This window comes from Equus quagga, chromosome 16 (assembly GCF_021613505.1).
Source record: "Equus quagga isolate Etosha38 chromosome 16, UCLA_HA_Equagga_1.0, whole genome shotgun sequence".
NCBI lineage: Eukaryota > Metazoa > Chordata > Mammalia > Perissodactyla > Equidae > Equus > Equus quagga.
Window position 1 is genome coordinate 52930204 of NC_060282.1, and position 20432 is coordinate 52950635.

Here is a 20432-nt window from a genome sequence, read left to right on the forward strand (position 1 = left end):
GTATATTCTTTGTACCAGAGTCCTGAATGTAGATCTATAAACCTTTTGAAATTATAAGCAAAAGTGTGCATGCATTTTTCTAGGGATAACATCTTTTAAATTTCAAGTTTTTTTTTTCAGGGATTAAGAGCCACTCTTCTTTCTATGCATGGGTGAATCTACATTACCAATAAAATGGTAGTTCTTGGGTAGCTTCACCATTAAAACTAAAAATAAAACAAAACGTCACACGTCCTTGAGCAAGCTACAGAACTCAAAGCTTCAGTTTACCAAATCTCAATGAAGACTTCAAATATATTACTAAGTGACTACAATGTGCTAGTTACTGTGCCATGTATGAATTTGTCATCACACTAAAATATTAAAAAATTAATTAGAAAGAAAAAAAGAAATAGTGTGTAGGCTTTTGGTTTATATTATTATTATTATTTTTTATTGAGGCATTATTGACAAATAAATTTATAAGATATTTAAAGTGTACAACAGCCTGGGGAGAGAAGGCAGCAAAAGGGGTAATAGGGTACATGTGTATGATGACAGATGGTAATTAGTCCTTGGGTGGTGAACATGATGTAGTCTACACAGAAACTGAAATATAATGATATACACCTGAAATAATGTTACAAACCAATAAATAAGGTTATAAACCAATGTTACCTCAATAAAAATAAATAAAAAGAAAAAAGAAACAAACCATTCAAAAAAATAAATAAATAAAGCGTACAATGGGATGGTTTGATGTACGTATACATTTTGAAAGAAGTCCCTCCATCAAGTTAATTAACACATCTATCACTTACCTTTCTGGGGGTTGGGGGAGAGAAAACATTGAAGTTCTACTCCTTTACCAAATTTCAATTATATAATAGTGTTATCACCTATAGTTACCAGGTTATATATTAGATCCTCGGACCTTATTCATCTTATAATGGAAACTTTGCATCCTTTTACCAACCTCTCTCTATTTCCCCCACCCCCTAGCCTCTGGCAACCACCTTCCTACACTCTGTTTCTATGAGTTTGACTTTATTTTTTTATAGATTCCACATATAAGGGATACTGTGCAGTATGTGTCTTTCTAGGTCTGGCTTACTTCACTTGGCATAATACCCTCCAGGTTCATCCATGTTGTTGCAAATGACAGGATTTCTTTTCTCACGGCTGAATAATAATCCATTACATATATATATTCATCATTTTCTTATCCATTTTCTTTCTAAATTCGTCTGTCAATAAACACTTAGGATGTTTCCATATCTTGGCTATTAGGAATAATGCTGCAATGAACATGGGAATACAGAAATCTCTTTGAGATAAAGGCTTCGTTTCCTTTTGAGATATTTCCAGAGATGGGCTGCTGGATCATATGGTAGGTCTATTTTTAATTTCTTGAGGAACCCTCATACTGTTTTCCATAGTGGCTGTATCAATTTACATTTCCACCAACAGTGTACAAGGGTGCCCCTTTCTCTACATCCTCCCCAGCATTTGTTAGATCTCATCTTTTTGATAATACAGACCCCAACTGATATCTCATCATGGTTTTGATTTGTAGTTCTCTGATGATTAGTGATGTTGAGCACCTTTTTGTGTACCTATTGTCTGTCTGTATCTTCTCTTTCAAGAAATGTCTACTCAGGTCCTTTGTCCACTTTTTAATTGGATTATTTATTTTTTTTTTGCTATTGAGTTCTGTGAGTTCTCATATATTTTGGACATTAACAATTTATCAGATACATGATTTACAAATATTTTCTCCCATTCCATAGGTTGCCTTTTCATTTTGTTGATGGTTTCCTTTGCTGTGCAAAACATTTTTAGTTTGACATAGTCCTACTTGTTTATATTTGTTTTGTTGCCTTTACTTTTGGTGTAAACCACGCCCCCCCGCCCCCAAAAAAATCATTGCCAAGACCAATGTCAAGGAGTTCACCCTTTACATTTTCTTCTATGAGTTTTATGGTATCAGGTCTTATGTTTAAGTCTTTAATCCATTATGAATTGATTTTTGTGTGCGGTGTAAGACAGGGTTCCAGTTTCATTCTCTTACATGTGGCTATCCAGGTTTCCCAATGCCGTTTTTGGAAAAGACCATCCTTTCTTGACTATTCTTGGCTCCCTTGTTATTTATTAGTTGACCATATATGTGGGGGTTTATCTCTGGGATTTCCATTCCGTTCCACTGAGTCATGTGCCTGTTTTGATGTCAAGACCATATTTTGATTACTATAGCGTCATAACATATAGTTTGAAATCAAGAAGTATGATGCCTCCAGCTTTGTTTTTCTTGCTCAAGATTGCTTTGGCTACCCATGCGCTTTTGTAATTCTATATGAAGTTTAGGATTTTTTTTTTATTTCTGTGAAAAATTCCATTGGAATTTTGAAAGGGATTATATTAAATCTGTATGGTTAGTATGGACATTTTAACAATATTAATTCTTCCAATCCACGAACATAAGATATCCTTCCCTTCGTGTCTTCTTCAATTTCTTTCATTAATGTCTTACAGTTTTCAATGGATACATCTTCACCTCCCTGGTTAAATATATTCCTAAGTATTTTATTCTTTTTGATGTAATTGTAAATGTGATTTTTTTTCTTAAATTCTCTTTCTGATATTTCATTGTTAGTGTATAGAAATACAACTAATTTCTGTATATTGATTTTGAATCCTATGAATTTACTGAATGCAATTATTAGTTCTGACAGTTTTTTGGTGGAGTCTTTAGGGTTTTCTATATATAATACTATGTCATCTGCAAAGAGGTAATTTACTTCTTTTCCAATTTGGGTGCCTTTTCTTTCCTTTTGTTGCCTAACTGCTCTGGCTAGAACTTCCAGTACACTATGCTGAATAAAAGTGGCAAGAGTGGGCATCCTTGTCGTGTTCCTGATCTTAAAGGAAAAGTTTTCAGCTTTTCACTGTTGAGTGTGATGTTAGCTGTGGGTTTGTCACATATGGGCTTTATTATGTTCAGATATATTCCTTCTATACCCGTTTTGTTGAGAATTTTTATCATGGAAGGATGCTGAATTTTGTCAAATACTTTTTCTGCATTTATGACCATATGATTTTTATTCATTTAGTTAAGGTGGTACATCACACTGATAGATTTGTGGATGCTGAACCATCCTTGCATCCCTGGAATAAATACCACTTGATCATGGTACATGATCCCTTTAATGTATTGTCGAATTTGCTAATAGTTCAATTTGCTAATACTTTGTTGAGGATTTCTACATCTACGTTCATCAGGGATAACGGCCTGTAATTTTCTTTTCTTGTAGTGTCCTTGTCGGGCTTTAATATCAGGGTAAACCTGGCTTCGTAAAATGAATTTGAGATTGTTCCTTATCCTTTTATGTTTTAGAAGAGTTTCAGAAGGTTTGGTTTTGTTCTTTAAAAAATGTTTTGTAGAATTCACCAGTACAGCCATCTGGTCCTGGACTTTTCTTTGCTGGGAGGTTTTTGATTACCAGTTCAATCTCCTTACTAGTAACTGGTCTGTTCAGATTTTCTATTTCTTCATGATTCAGTCTTGGAAGGTGGTATGTTTCTGGGAATTTATCCATTCCCTCTAGGTTGTCCAATTTGTTGGTGTATAACTGTTCATACTAGTCTCTTATGATTCTTTGTATTTCTGTGGCATTAGCTGTAATGTAGGCTTTTAAATTCTTCTGCAAGTATAATTCCCCAAGTATATTTTAAGAAACTGGACTGAAGGGAGAAATTGTGTCTTCTTCTAAATGTTAATTCTTGTAGAAAGAGGCTTTGCCTAATCTAAGGTCATGAAGACTTACTCCTATAAGAGTTTTATAATTTTAGCTTTACATTTAGGTCCATGATCCATTTTAAGTTAATCTATGTTGTACGGTGAAGATCCAATTTCATTCTTTTGCATATGGATATCCAGCTGTCTCAGCACCATTTGTTGAAAAGGCTATTCTTTCCCCCATTGAATTGTTTTGGCACCCTGGCCCCTAATGCAAGGGTTTCAATGACTATAAATGTAACGGTTTATTTCTGGAATCTCAATTCTATTTCGTTGATCTATATACACGTCGGGCTAACACCACATTGTCTTGATTATCTTAGCTTTGTATTAATTTTTGAAATAAAGACACGTGTGTTTCCAACTTCATTCTTCTCTTTCAAGATTGTTCTGGCTATTTTGGATGCCACACATTTCCTTACAAATTTTGGGATCAGCTTGTCCATTTCTGCAAAAAAGCCATGTTTAAACAAGAATTGTCTTGAATCACAGATCAAATTGAGGAGTACTACCATCTTAACAAGATTGTTTTCCAATCAATGAACATGGGATGTCCTTCTAGGTCGTCTTTAATTTCTTTTAACAATGTTTTGTAATCATTAGTGTACAAGTCTTGAACTCCTTTTGTTAAATTTAGTCCTAAGTATTTTCGTCTTTTTGATGCTATCATAATGGAATTCATTTTCTTAGTTTTATTTTTGGATGGCCCACTGCTAGACAAATGATTTTTTTTTCCCTAAAGATTGGCACCAGAGCTACCAACCGTTGCCAATCTTCATTTTTTCCCTCTGCTTTTTCTCTCCAAATCCCCCCAATACATAGTTGTATATTTTAGTTGTGGGTCCTTCTAGTTGTGGCATATGGGACGCTGCCTCGACGTGGCCTGAGGAGCGGTGCCATGTCCGTGCCCAGAATCCAAACCAGCGAAACCCTGGGCCACCACAGCAGAGCACGCGAACTTAACCACTCAGCCACAGCAGCCCTTAGACAAATGATTTTTGTATACTGGTCTTGTATTGTACAACCTTACTGAACTAGTTTACTAGTTCTAATTGGTTTTTAGTGGAATCCTTAAGACTGTCTATATATAAGATCATGTTATATATGCAAAGAGATAGTTTTCTTTCTTTTCCAATCTGGATGCCTGTAATTTCTTTTTCTTGCCTAAGTGTCCCTCACAGAACCTTAAGTGCAATGTTGAGTACCAGCAGTAAGCAGTACTTCTTGATTTTAGAGAAAGTGTCCTTCTTGATTTTAGAGAAAAGCATTTAGAGAAAATTTATGCAAGTGTTCTTGATTTTAGAGAAAAAGCATTCAGTCTTTCACTATTGAGTATATGATCTTAGTTGTGGGTTTACACAGATGCCTTTTATTAGGTTGAGGAAATTCTCTTCAATCTCTAGTTTGCTGAGTGTTTTTATAATGAATGGCTGTTGTATTTTGTTAAATGTTCTCTTTTCATCCATTGATATTGATATGGTGTATTACAGAAACTGATTTTCAGATATTAAACAAACCTTGCATTCCTGGGATAAATCCAATAAAAATCTCTTTTACATGTTGCTGGATTTGGTTTATTAGTATTTTGCTGAAAATATTTCCATCTCTAATTATTAGAGATATTTTCTTAATATAGTCAAACTTATTGATGTGGAGTTTCTGATTCAGTAGGACTGCGATGGGTCCCAAGATTTTAATTCCTAAGAAGTTTAATGGCAATTTTGATGTTGCTTGTATAGAGAATGAATCTGAAGAACGACTGTGCTAATCTATTGCCTCTAACTTTTTAAAAATGAATAGTTCTGTTCTGTAACTTTAGAAGCACAAATAGAAAATTAAGGAGGATTTCTAAAGTAGGCTGAAACAGGTAGAAACTCAGCACATGCAACAAACAATCAGAAAAAGGACCAAGTTCGCATTACTAGCCCTAGCTTTTTTTTCTTTCTTAGCTCTACTGAGGTAAAACTGATATATAAAAATTTGTACACCTATAATATATACATCTTGATGAGTTTAAATATATGCATACACCCATGATACCATCACCACAAGCAAGGAACTAAACATACCCGTCAAATTAAAACATTTCCTTGCGTTCTTTAAAAAAAAAGAGAGAGATTTTCTCTTGTGATTTATTTGTTTGAGTTGAGAAGAATTCTCTTCTAGTTTTTGAAAAAGATTGTGAAGAATTGGCATTGATTATTAACATGTTTAATGCTTTTATCTTTTATTTGTTTAAAATATTAACCACTAGTCTTTTGTATCTTCTGTTGTACTCAAGTTTTAAATTTTGATGTAACAACATCTATTACTCTTTTCCTTGTGCTTCCCTACTCCACATTCGGAGTAGTCTCCTATTTTAAGAAATTCTATAGGTTAAAAAAAATTTTTAGTCTTTAATACATCTGTAATATTTTTTGGTATATAATGTAAAATATGGATTATCCTCCACCAATGGACAACCAATTACTCCAATGTCCTATTTCTTTTTCCAAACTGATTTAAAATGCCATAAATAAATTTCCACATATCCATGGATTTATTTCAAGACCACCAATTTCAGTAATCTATTTGCCTGTGACTTTACCATCAATATACTGAATTAATTACTATCTATATAGCTTAGACTATACCTTAACACCTAACAGGATAAATTCTTACTGTTAATTTCTGAAAATGTTAACTATATTTGCACATTTATTTTTCTATATAAATTTTAGCATCCAACATCAAATTTTACCTAACTTTACTGTATTTCCATCCATCTTTTACTTTCAGGCCTTTTCACATATTTCATCAAGTTGTATAGTTTTCTCCACAAGGGTCTTATACATTTTTTGTTAAATTCATTACTATGAAATTATTTCCTTAAATTTTTATTCGGATCTTTTATATATATATTCAAATCGGCTTTTGCCAGTAAATATGCAAACTGCTCTTTTTTTGATATATCTATGACCTACACTCAGATGCCGTCTTATTAGTTTTGATAGTTTATTAAGTCTTTGTGCTTTCAAAGGATATTCTACTGAAATGATGACAGTTCAGACTTTACTTGCCAATTTTTTTTATTTATTGGCTTGAATAGTGATGGTGACAGCTGGCATTCTTGTGTTCTTCTTAAATTTAAGAAAATGCTTCTAAATGTTTCAACATTGAATCTGATGTTTGCTGTAAGTGTCTCACATATACTCTTCTCAAATTAAGAAAGTTCCCTCTTCCTAGTTGGCCACTTTTTAAAAATTTTTATTTTTTATTTTTTTATTATTATTATTTTTAATGAATGGGCACCAAATTTTATCAACTGCCATTTTTTCTGTATCTACTGAGATGATCATATAATCCTTCTCATGTGATCATTGAATATGGTTACATTGAGAGACATTCTGATGTTTAACTATCATTACTGCATTCCTAAAATACTCCACTGAATCATGATGACTATATCATCTTAATACTCCACTGTATTTGACGTGCTAAAATTGTCTTTAGGATTTTTTACATCTATATTCACAAGTGAGATTAACTTATATCTTACTCTCTGAAATTTTTAAAGCCATACCTGTGATTATGATTCTATTCATTCCACATATTTATTTCTCCTGCTTTTTAGTTGATTGTATTTATTTATCATAGCTCATTTACTTTTATTTATTTACTTCTCTAATAAATGTAATTGAGGTTATACAGTTCTCCAAGTGTACCACCTTGATTATATCCCTCATTTTTGATACTACTGTTTAGTGTTAAATAATTAAATTTCCATTTTCCAATCATGCCTATGTATAGATATGAATATACAGGTATTCAAATATCCAGATGTATAAACTCCTATTTTTGTTACTACTTTGTAATAATGTTGCTTATGTTTTGTGGCCTGAATTATATCAATATTTAGAACTTTTGAAAGTTCCTTTGTGATTTGGTACGTAGTTAATTTTCTTAACTGTTTCTCTGTTGCTTGCTTTATTTTTCACTTCATTGTTTCCTGAGAGGAAAAAGTATCCTAGCCAAATAGTGGCTCTGGAAAGTTCTTATTCTAGTTTAATCCACTTTTGATTCATACACAACTGATCACATTTTTAAGCACCTACGAGTTAACAACTAACTGCTTATAATTAAGTGTGCCCTCTCTCATAAAATTTCCTCTTTATTTTTTTAAAACTTTTTTTATTTTAAACAAACCCTCAAGGCATTTTTTTTTTAAAGATTGGCACCTGAGCTAACAACTGTGGCCAATTTTTTTTTTTTTTTCCTGCTTTATCTCCCCAAACCCCCCTGGTACATAGTTGTATATTTTAATTGCAGGTCCTTCTAGTTGTGGCATGTGGGACGCCGCCTCAACGTGGCCTGATGAGCGGTGCCATGTCCACGCCCAGGATTTGAACCAGTGAAACCCTGGGCCGCCGCAGTGGAGCACGTGAACTTAACCACTTGGCCCCGGGGCCGGGCCCTAAAACTTTTTGCTTTGAATGGTTTATGCATTTTTTCCTTATTATTTGCCCTATATATCTTTTTCAATCGCATTATATTAAAGGTTCTGTATAATTTTTCTTTAGGTGCTTCTCTTGACACAGAATGCAGTTGAATGTTCTTTTTTTTCCTGAGAGGTTTTGTTGTGATAGGTCGGTTTACTTTTCCACATACGTTTGGACTTAATTCTGTCATTTATGTCTTCTAGTTCCCATGGTCTCTTTAAATGTTTATGCCTTGCTTTTTTGAATTACATTTGTTCTACTTCTCACATACATTCTTAAGCCTTTTATCTTTCCAAGACTCAAGTTAATCAATTTATAGTCCTATCTTTGAACTAAACAAAAACCTACTTACATTTTTACTTTTCAAAAAATTCCTTTGCCTTCCCCCCACCCAATATACCCTCACCAAAATGAATATATTTGTTACTATAGTAACACCTTTTCCTCCCAGGTATTGAATGTCAAAGTTTAAACACTCCCTGTAAATAAGAATAGCTCGACAGCACTGCAGTGATCATTACCCCGGCAGCCTACAAAAATTCTGGTGCACATACAAAGTATAGTATGAAAATATGCCAAAGCAATTCACATAGACACACAACCAGTAACATTAAAATATTTCTCACATTTATAGCTTAAAGAGTTAAAATGGCATGACTTCCAGATATACAACCAATATTGCTAAACATATTTTCAGAGTTTCGGGTTTAGAGAAGTGCATAAGTGGTTTAAAACCTGTGTTATTTAAGACAGGTGAAGACAGATGTACTTACTGTACAGACATCATGCTTGTTTCCATTGCTGAATCCATTCTTCCTTCATCTTGTGTTTCCATGGCTGATCTCTCTGTTTCACCTGGGAGTTCAGGGGCACAAGCTCCATAAAGTTCTGGGGCTGTAGCCACATACGGTGAGGGAACAAAACTGCTACCACGCAACTTACTGACTTCCTCTTCAAGTTTTTTCTTTTCCTCAAGCAAACGAGCTCGATCTTCAGATAGTGACTCTATCAAATCTGAAGGCCCCCCCCCCAATTGAAATAAGCATTACAAAACATTTCATATGGTTTTTTTTTAATTTTAAAAAGGAATTAAAAATATCATATTACAAAACATTACTAACCTTTATCTCGCTCTTGCTGCTGCATTGTACTTTTCAACTTATCACTAAGATCATTGATTATGTTTTCTTTTCTCATTTTCTCTCTCGTTAAAACAGTGTTAAAATTGGTCTGGAACAACAGAATGACAACTGCTTAAATTATCTGCAAACACACAGCAGTGAGGGTTAAAGAAAATACACTTGCAAATATTTTTGCATGGTGCATTTGAATATGGAAAAGATAAAGTAATTCACAAATGACGTTTATTTTTAAATAAAAACGCAATACTGCGGTAAACACAATGTGACTGTATTTTCCTGTTTCCATATTAAGATATGTTCCCATTAAATATCTTGAAAATGAATTCTATCTTTCATTATTGCCCACGTATTTATTTATTGGCAGAGGAAAAGCATTAGCAAATGATTTTAAAATTTTGGGGAAAGAAAGAAATAAATGATCAACAACTTAACAAGTGGTGTTACACACTTTTCTTTCAGGAATCTTCCTGTCTCTGGAATTTTCCTTTTGTCCTTAGCTAAATCATAAATGCCACAACAACATTTTAGAGATGACTTTATCCCATTTCCTCCTCTTATTTGGATATTTGTCATTGCCACTGCAAACTCTGGTTTATAATGGCTAGACTTGTTACTCCTCAACTTTTATAAAAGCTGTCTTACTGTAAAGCTCATATATCCAATTGCCTGCACAGGTCTCATGAGTCAATCTGACGACTCTAACTGCACAGAGTTTCTTTCATAAAGATGACTGAACTATCAAATTTCATTTATAAGCTCTCCATTAAGATCTTGAAACTTAAGAGCAATAGTTGAATGATGACATGATCTACATTGACTCTTCCCATCTGCCCAGCATTTCCACTTCCGAAATTGGAGTCTATGATCCTTCAATCAATGCATTATCCCAATAATGCTGGAAACAGGGAGATTCAACATGAATATGGCATTTTTAAATCCAAATTAGTGAATTCATTAAATATTGAGTTAAATATCATTTCTAACCAGAAAGCATACAGGAAGATCCCTCAAAAGCAACATTTATGACATGTCTTTGTATTAAACCAATGCTATATATATTATTTATGTATAGAAAATTCATAAATATTTATAATAGCATATTAGTCATTTTGTTTATTTTCATGATCTCTGCTGTTTCTGTAACATGAAATGGTTTTTAGAAAAGTTAACACAATTTATAATAAGCATATTAGAAACAAGGGCTAGTTAAGAAGGAACTACACCCAAGTCACCCATATAAAACCAGTTGCAAATCAAGTTAAATAACTATCACTTAACATCCAAACTATTTAAAATTAGAAGGTACCTTAGAAGTTGCCTCCCCTAATCTCATTTTACAAATATTTTTTAAAAAAGGCCTTAAAATAAGAACTAATTTAAATTAGATAGCTGTCAATTTCATACTTTTAGTTTCAGTCAGTTAATTCATCCCCTACTTAATTTTGGAAATCTGAGAGTGCATATGTGTTCACAAAGGAGCACACGGAGAAAAAGAAGGCAGAGAGTGAGAAAGGTCTATTTTAAGTAAAAAGAATCATGAAAAAGAACGTACAAATTCAGATTTCTAAAAACATTACTGACCCTGTCATTGATACTTCTTAAAACTGGTGGCTATTCCCCCTCTCTAAACTTGGCTTCTATACAGCCACACTCTTCTTTTTTCTGGTTACTCTTTCTCATTCCCCCTTTTCAGGCTCTTCTTTCTTTGCCCAGGTCTTAAGCTTTAAAGTTCCTAAGGGTTTTGAACCATACTTCTGTATTTTCTTTTTCTTTTTTTTTTTTTGAGGAAGATTAGCCCTGAGCTAACATCTGCTCCCAATCCTCCTCTTTTTGCTGAGTAGACTAGCTCTGAGCTAACATCCTTGCCCATCTTCCTCTACTTTAAATGTGGGACGCCTGCCACAGCATGGCTTGCCAAGCAGTGCCATGTCCACACCTGGGATCCAAACTGGTGAACTCGGGCCGCCGAAGCGGAACATGTGCACTTAACCGCTGCACCACCAGGCCAGCCACCATACTTCTATATTTTCTTTCCCTTCCCTGACTGACATTTTTTTAAACTTTAAAAAGACACTAATTTAATCACACCATTTTAGGAAAAGGAAAACAAGAGAAAATGCTGTGTACATCAACTTTAAAGTGTACCAGTTTCAGAAATACATTCCTTGAGATAAAAAATGTATGTCAATAGTATCCCTGGCTTGAATGACAACAGCAGACACACAACTGCTCCTACGCCTGCCTGTATCCTCTACTCTTCCTCCATGTTGTCAGTGGGCAATCTTGGTTAAGGATAAATCCAATCCCTTATTTCCTCTTCAACTGTTGTCCAGTACCTAAGGTAAAGCAGAAGCTCCCTAACAAGGCATCCCAGTCCTTAGAGGCCTGGCTCCTGCTTACCTCACAAGCTTTACATCTCGCCATTGATCAATATTAATAAGTGAATCAGCAAACTTCAACATTATTCTACCTTAATCTACCACCAGCCTATCATAGGGATAATAATTAAACAAAATACAAGAAATTTGTACTGATCAGCATGTAATTTGGAATAAGTTTTTAGAGCTTAGGGAAAAAATTTCAAGTATCATTTATGTAGTAGTATAAACACTTTCATTTTACAAAAAACTAATTTGAATTATAAAGAAGTTAAATGATATATCCAAGATCACTCAGGTAATTAAGAAGCCAGAAACAGAACTCACGTCTCCTAATTTCTAATCTAGGACTACTTCAGTTTGAGTCACCTGTCTATGTGATATAATGACCATTAAAAAGAAAACGCTTTTTATCATGAAGAAGAGATATTTAATAAATATTAACAGGGTCAATGGAGGAAATCACATTTAAGATGTAAGAAACCATCAACTACACAAAGAAATTTTATTTGTTAATTTATGTTTGCCTTCTTTAGACCTGAAATAGATAAAATGAGGACAGGAGAACATACCTGTTGTTCAGCAATCAAAGATGTTCGAACATTTTGCATTTCTTCATTCTTTCTCTTCTCTTGCTCTTCAAGTTGTTCTAGAAACTTAGCTTTTTCTTCCTGAAGCTTTTCTTGAAGTTCAGCAACTAGGCTTGAAGAATCTTCTCTGGTAGATTCAACGGCAGGACTTGAAAATTAAATATAGTATCAAAATTTCTTTTCAAAATTACAGATGCAATCACAAATATGCCAAATACCATAATTAGTTGACATCAGAAAGGGCATATATCTTCCTTAAACCTAACACTAGTTAAATGATGTTAAAGATACTTCTATGTGAATCCTCTCTCTTTTATCTACCAAGGAAAAGGAAACAAGTAAAAGGGAAAAGTTCACTATAGATAATAAACTCTGACACCAAGAGGGGTGAATGATTTTATCTGATAAATTCAGGATCTGCTTCTACCAGCAAATGGTAATGTTTTCAATATAAAAATCAATATACTTGTCAAGAATTCAGCTTCAAATTTCAGTTTTATTATTCCTACAAATGCAACATACATGATTGAGAGGTGAAAAAAGAAACAAATACCTGATTACAGATGTTAACAAGTTTTTAATTTTTAAAATAAGTTTTGGTTCATTTTGTTAGCTAATGAATAAATAAAAAACTAAAGCTGAACTTAAATGTTCAAACACAGCAAATCTACACGTTCCTGAATGCATATTCATTTCCCTCAAACCTTGCTAACCCTTAAGGGGTTGCTGACAAAACAAAGCACCAGAGAAGAGAAGAGGACCAGGCAAGGAGAAAAACACAAATACAAGTTAATAATTATTTTAACTTCTGGTATAGAAATTCATCTTATCTACTTTCAACATAATAATCCTTTACATCAAAAAAGTTTGTCCAAGACATAGATAATTAATCCCATCAAAGGTGTTAAAATATACTAAAACCACAGGAAAGAGACTGCGTTGTTAGTAAACATTCCTACACTATTTTAGCAACAAAGTCAATGGACTGTTTTAAATGTACATTTATTCAACTTTAAATGACACTTTAATATTAGTTTTTGGAATCAGGATGCATTTTACAATCAACATGGATATTTAAAATTGTTTGTTTATTTCCTATGTAATTTCCTAATCTAATTATAAAATGACCACACTATTAATATTATAGCAATTGATAATCAGAGAATTGTTAACTGTGACTCTTTTATTCATACTTCCAAATTTACTGATAAAATCTAATGATTCAGAAACACTTGCCGCCCGTTTTCTTCTAAGGGATGGCTTTAAATGGCCAAACAGGGAATACACAGTTTGAAACATAATGCTTCTATCAAAGTCTGTGACTTCTTGCTTAGTTTCCAGAAAGGCTTGAATGGGGAAACCCCTACCCCATAATATAATTAATTAAAAGGACAAGCTAAAGAATTTGTTTTCAGAGGTCCACCTTTAGGGCTAGATGCAAGAGGGCTATGCGAGGTAAATAGCACAGATGGAAACCCAACAGGCTGCATAGATCAAAGTGTTACTGAGGAACGAGAATATAGAGATTCAGTATAATAAGAATAAAAAGCTTCAGAGAAAATCAGGCACGGTAACGTACCGCATAATGACGTTTTGGCCAAGAATGGAGCACATACAAGACGGTGGTCCTATGAGATTAGTACCATGTAGCCTAGGTGTGTAGTAGGCAAAATCATCTAGGTTTGTGTAAGGACATCTACAATGTTCAAACAATGATGAAATGGTCTAACGACACATTTCTCAGAACGTAACCCTGTCCTTAAGTTACACATGACTGTATAGGCAGGGCTTACAGATGAGTTTCTCTTCAATACTGCGTGGCTAATGTCTACCTTTTGCAAGTAAGAGACGCACCTTGAATTATCCCTGTAGTTACAAGGTAAGAGAACTGGTATGGGGAAAAGAAAAAGCCAGGTTGAAGGCACGTAAGCAAGGCAGAGCATGGTATGGAATGAAGTTAGAGAAGTAGGGGGAAGTCAGATCATGAACAGTAAACGTTTTGGATTTTATTTGAAATACAGTCATGCGCCCCATGTTTTGGTCAATGAGGGACTGCATATATGAGGGTGGTCCCATAAGATTATAATGGAGCTGAAAAATTCCTATCGCCTAGTGATGTCCTAGCCATCAGAACATTGCATAGCTGAAAAAAGTCAAGAGAAAAGGAAACTGCAGAAGAAAAAGACAAGCCCCTCGCCCCCCACAAATTCAGAGGGAAGGGTTTAGCAGAAACTTTTGCAGACTTCAACAAGCTCCCTAAAAAATTTGAACATGGACCCCAGCACTGAAAAGTTTTCATTGAGCGAGAGGAAAATTCATAGTGCATTATCTGTTTACAAGCAAGGCTATGATAAACAAAAGAAACAAATCGAGAAAACCACCATGGACATATTTCTAAAGAGTGACACCTCCCAAGAAGAGCCCCAGGCAGGTCCTTCAGGAGAATTCCAGAAGAAGGCATTGTTATCTTAGGAGATGACAGCAACATGCGTGTTATTGCCCCTGAAGACCTTCCAGTGGGACAAGATGTGGAGGTGGGAAGAGTGCTATTGATGATTCTGACCCTGTGCAGGCCTAGGCTAAAGTGTGTGTTTGTGTCTTAGTTTTTTCTTTTTTTTAAGATTTTATTTTTTCCTTTTTCTCCCCAAAGCCCCCTGGTACATAGTTGTATATTCTTCGTTGTGGGTCCTTCTAGTTGTGGCATGTGGGACGCTGCCTCAGCGTGGTTTGATGAGCAGTGCCATGTCCGCGCCCAGGATTCGAACTAACGAAACACTGGGCCGCCTGCAGCGGAGTGCGCGAACTTAACCGCTCGGCCACGGGGCCAGCCCCTGTGTCTTAGTTTTTAACAAAAAAGTTGACAAAGTAGAAAAATTTTAAAATTTTAAAAATAGAAAAAAGCTTATAGAATAAGAATATAAAGAAAATATTTTTGTGCAGCTATACAATGGGTTTGTGTTTTAAGCTAAGTATTATTACAAGGGTCAAAAGGTTAAAAAAATTGAAGTTTATAAAGTAAAAAAATTACAGTAAGCTAAGGTTAGTTTTTTAAGAAAGAAAAATGTTTTTAAATAGACTTAGTGTAGCCTCCGTCTACAGTGTTTCTAACGTCTACAGTAGTGTACAGTAATGTCCTAGGTCTTCGCATTCAGTCACCACTCACTCACTCACTCACCCAGAGCAACTTCCAGTCCTGCAAGCTTCGTTCATGGTAAGTGTCCTATACAGGTGTACCATTTTTTACTGTTTATACTATATTTTTACTGTACTTTTTCTATGTTTAGATACACAAATACTTGTCATTGTGTTACAACTGCCTAGAGCATTAAGTAGAGTAACATGTTATATAAGTTTGTAGCCTGGGAGCAAAAGGCTATACCATACACCCTAGGTGTGTGGCAGGCCATATCAAATAGGTTTGTTTGCACAAAGATGAAATTGCCTAATGATAAAGTATGCATATCATTAAGCAACACATGACAGTACAATGGAAAGTCATAAAGAATTTTGTCTAGAGGGTGATACAGTGTGAATTTAGGTTTTTAAAAGACCATTTGAGGATACTGGTCAGATCACTGGAGCACAGTAACAAAGTCTGAAGGAGAGAGGTTTCAGCATGACAAAGGATGCTAAGAATCCCATAAGAGAGAACGAAACAGTGTGGTCAAATTGCATGTGTGTGCCCCTGTGCATGCACAGGTGGGTAGTACTTGTAATTCCTAGATGTCTTGCATCTTTGGATTGCCTGGTGCACTCTGGGGGAGTGTTATCTTTATTTCAGGATCAATGCTATGCCACGATGAGGCAGGTAGGGAAGGAGATAGTCCCAGGCATGTAAGAAGGTACAGATACCACTGTCTGTTAGAAAATACACAATCATCCCCAATACTCAGAATGACCACATTAGATGATTGGCACAGGGTATATGTTGAATTGTAAGGTAAAAGACTTATGGTGGTAAAAGCAAAGAATGAAGAGTTTATGACACGAAGAACAACTAATACTCATGCTTTGCTGGGAAAAGGGGTTTCTTGCGGCTGTATTAATAGTCTGACCAGAAGTAAATACTGTATCACATTTTGTGAGGCTCCCATTAGAAAATGCTCCAGGTGATCATCAGCCACATCACTGTTTCATTTTACATTACTCTAAGACCCAAAATGGCTCTGACATCAGGGGGAATGAACTTTAGCAACGAAACAGTAACAGCTAAAGTTTTGTTTTTTATAGCACTACTGCCTGGCTTTCTCTGGGGAGTAAACAGCTGTGTGTGTGTTGGGTGGGAGGGAAGGCATGAAGAAAAGCTTTCAGTATCTCACGATATAGTTAAAAATATATTTGATCTAGTAATTTATCAATAAATGCCCCGCCCCAAAAGAGAAACTTACACAATCCTGTCTTTGCGTATATTAATACTCTAACAAGGCCTGGAAATTAAAACTCAAGGAAGCAGATATATTTGTTATCAGTTGGGAATTTTCACACCATTACATGGAACTTCAAATAAAGTATCTCTAAATGATAGCTCCCCCCACTGTTAATAAATTAGTATGTACTAGCAAAAGATTCTATTATATGCAATATTTCTAGTAACTAGAAAATCTGCACTGAATACAAACTAGACTGTCTTGATGCTTGAACTCTGTCTTACCACTGACTATATTAGATGGGGGCCTAGTAAACAATTACTGTTTACCACGAGTAGAGATTTAAAAAATAAGAGATTAAAATTACAAAATTCAAGTGCTCCCATTCTCACTCAGATCCACATCAATTACTCACTGGAAGCACAACTATGAATACTGTAGTAGGTAGATTTCCAAATATGTGTAAATTACACAAACATATTTTGCACTCATTTTCTTTGTACACAAGTGTATGAGAAAGTTCTTTCCCCTAAATTCTCAAAAATAATGTACACTGTTGATTTAACTTTTCCCAATTACACAGGGAAAAAGGTATCTTAATTTTGCACTTCCTCTATCCCAAGTAGACTGAACAGCCATTCACACATTGGCTATTTGTATTTCTTCTGTGATCTGCCTGTTCAGATCCTCTGCCCATTTGTTAATGGATTGTTTGCCTTTTCCTCATTGACTTGTGGGAGCTCTTTGACATTACAGATACAATTAACACTCTTATTCATATCTTACAAATGTTTCTCCCAGGCAGTTGGTCTCTCAATGTTGCTTCTGGCATACGTACAACCACCCAAACTGTGGAAGGCAAGGAGATGTAGTGGATCATGTGTCATCAGATCAGCATCATTTCTTTTCAAAGGCTTCCTCATTCCTTTTTAAGTATTTCCTTTGTGTGACAGAGAAGCTGAGAACTACATTATCCAGAATCCCCTTCCCAGTAAGTTCCGGGATCAAGTTTGTCAACGAAAGATACCCACACAAGATCTGGAATGCTAAAGAGAAGAGAAGTCTATCATTCTCCAGAGGTGGCTGTAACCAAACATGTGGGTAATGTAAGATTCACAAGGGGTTTCCAAGTGAACTACCTGCATTGGTGTCTTGGTAGACAATTGGTAGAAATCTCCAAAGAAACACAGCAGTTTACTAATTAGCCTACCAGCTTTGGTACTGCAGATGATTTTGAACCTACAGATTTCTAGATCTTTGGCAGTGACTCCCTTACCCTTCACTGCCCCAGCTCTCCCCAAATTCACGTAAGTTCTAATTCTAATACTAAACCCTTTAATCCTGGAATATTTAAAAGAGGTTCTGTTTTCTAAACTGGATCCAGACAGATAGAAATACAATCCTAGGGGTAAAAACCATAAAGATGGGAATCTGGAATTGATTCTCTGATCTGATCGATCTGAAGGCAATAATGACCTCACCGTCAGTGCAAGATGAAACTCTGGTAGAACAGGGCATTCCACAGCAGAAGAGCTGACAATTGTAGTTGTCTGCAATCCAGTGACTAAGAGATGGCAAGGTTTTGGAAATGTCCCAGCTGTCCCTCCAAATCCCATCAAGCCTCCCTTGCCAGCAGCAGTGGCTTCTTCTCCCGTATCTGAAGAGATTAGTGTCACCTTGCCTGAAGTTCCCTTCTCAACAAGTTGATCCTTCTTAACAACTTCTCTCACCACTGCATTACTTACAGACCCACTGCTACTTTCAAATCCCCAGATCCCAGGGGAGTTAAAAATCTAACCAAGGAGAAACTGCACTTGGAAGATTTCAGTTATTTTGGCAGAAACATAGGAAATATGTATGGGAATAGATCCAACGGGAGTTAAGAACAGAAAGGACAAACATAATGCTGAATCAGGCCAAAACTTTCTGTATGGATGTACTGACCAGACATTCTAGACTCACTATTAGCTATTAATAGTCTGCTAGGTTGATTGCCTGAAACTTGGACCTAAAGGCCAACGTTAAATGAAAATAAGAGGCCAAGGTGAGATACTCTGGACCACAGGTAGGCAAACAATGGCCTGCAGGCCAGATATAGCCTGTTACCTGTTTGTGTAATTAAAGTTTTATTGGAACATAGCCACATTCATTCATTTATATTGTCTCATTAATCTCTTGCTAGGATAGTAAAGTTGAGTAGCTTGGAGAGAGACCTCTTGGTTCACAGAACCTGAAATATTTACAAGGTGGCCCTTCACAGAAAGTTTGCCAACCATTCTCTATACTAATGATCCTCAAAGTATCATCCCCAGTACCCTGGGGGTGACTAGAACACTTTCAGCAGATCGGTAAGGTCAAAACTATTTTCATAATACTAAGATGATATTTGTCTTTTATACCTTGTTGACATTTGCACAGACGATAAAACTGTTGACACCTTAACATAAATTAAAGACACTACCACCAAACTGTACTTTTAGTCATTGTATCCTTTACTTCAAGGCACTCAAAGTGAAAAAGAAAAAGGCAGATTTATTTTGGAACATCCTTGATGTATCATAATTAAAGCCTGACCACTGAGTACACGTCTTTTTAATATTCTCTGCGACAAAATGAGGAGTACATATAAAGCACTTCTGCCACTTACAAAGTATGTTTGTCTCATGGAAAAGTACCTGTACAATTGTTTTGGCTGTGTGTTGAACTAGCTATTCTTTCCATGGTGCACTCTCTCTCTTTGAAAAATGAGAATCTTTGGTTGCTTAGACTCGGGTTTTTGACATTTTCTCAAAAATGAACAATGTGAGCCTGTTACGTCAATGAACAACTGACAGAATTTGTTACCAATGATAAAATGTAACTCTTTAAAAAGAAATTAAAACTTTAGAAAACTTCTATCTGCCACTATGAGCTTGTGAGCTTCCCAGTACCTAGGATCTTTCTAATAATATTGGTAGGTATATTAACAAATGTGATTTTTCTATGCTAATAAAATGTGTCAACATTCGCAAGATCTGCATAACTCAGTGAACCAGTGTTTTTCAAATGACCAATTCAATGGCTATGAACATAAAGAGTATGAAAAAAACTCCACTGACATAGTTTCATATTCTACAATGAAACTAATGTTTAAGAAATTATCATTTGTTGACTTCTGATTTAGTATCAAGGAGAAATATCCAAAATTATCTGAAAAGTCTATTTAAATATTCCTCTCTTTTACAGTTACATATGAGTGAAAGGCTGGATTTTCATCATATACTTTGATCAAAAGATACTGTAACAGATTAGATGGAGAAGCAGATATGAGAATCCATTAAGCCAAACATTAAATAGATTTGCAAAACATAAAACAATGCCACTCTTCTCACTAATTTCCATTTTAGAAAATAGTTTTCAATAAAAAACCCGTATTTTTTTATATGCTAACATGTAGTAGGTTTATTATTTTAAAATGACTAAATATTTTAAAATTTGCTTTAATTTCTAATACAGAATACACTGATAGATATAACCCATATAAACAAGATCACTTTGGGGTCCTCAATACCTTCTGAGTGTGTGAAAGGGTACTCAGACCAAAGTTAGAGAACCACTTGCTCTTGGTTTTTACATGTTTAAAGAGTGGTAACACACACACACAGAAAAACGTTACAAGTACTGTGTGTGACCAGCAAATCCTAAAATATTTACTATCTGGCC

The 20432-nt window shown here is 35.0% G+C and overlaps 1 protein-coding gene across 4 annotated transcripts in view; it reads right to left on the reverse strand.

Annotated features, from left to right (window-relative positions):
• RB1CC1 (RB1 inducible coiled-coil 1) overlaps window positions 1–20432 on the reverse strand; it is a 90111-nt gene that overhangs the window by 11684 nt on the left and 57995 nt on the right. For all 4 annotated transcript variants that reach the window (XM_046641706.1, XM_046641703.1, XM_046641704.1 and 1 more), the window contains 3 exons: window positions 12346–12511; window positions 9375–9483; window positions 9027–9267 (listed from right to left, as the gene is read on the reverse strand). In XM_046641706.1, coding sequence (XP_046497662.1) covers window positions 9027–9267; window positions 9375–9483; window positions 12346–12511 — 516 coding nt within the window. The remainder of the gene's footprint in view (window positions 1–9026; window positions 9268–9374; window positions 9484–12345; window positions 12512–20432) is intronic.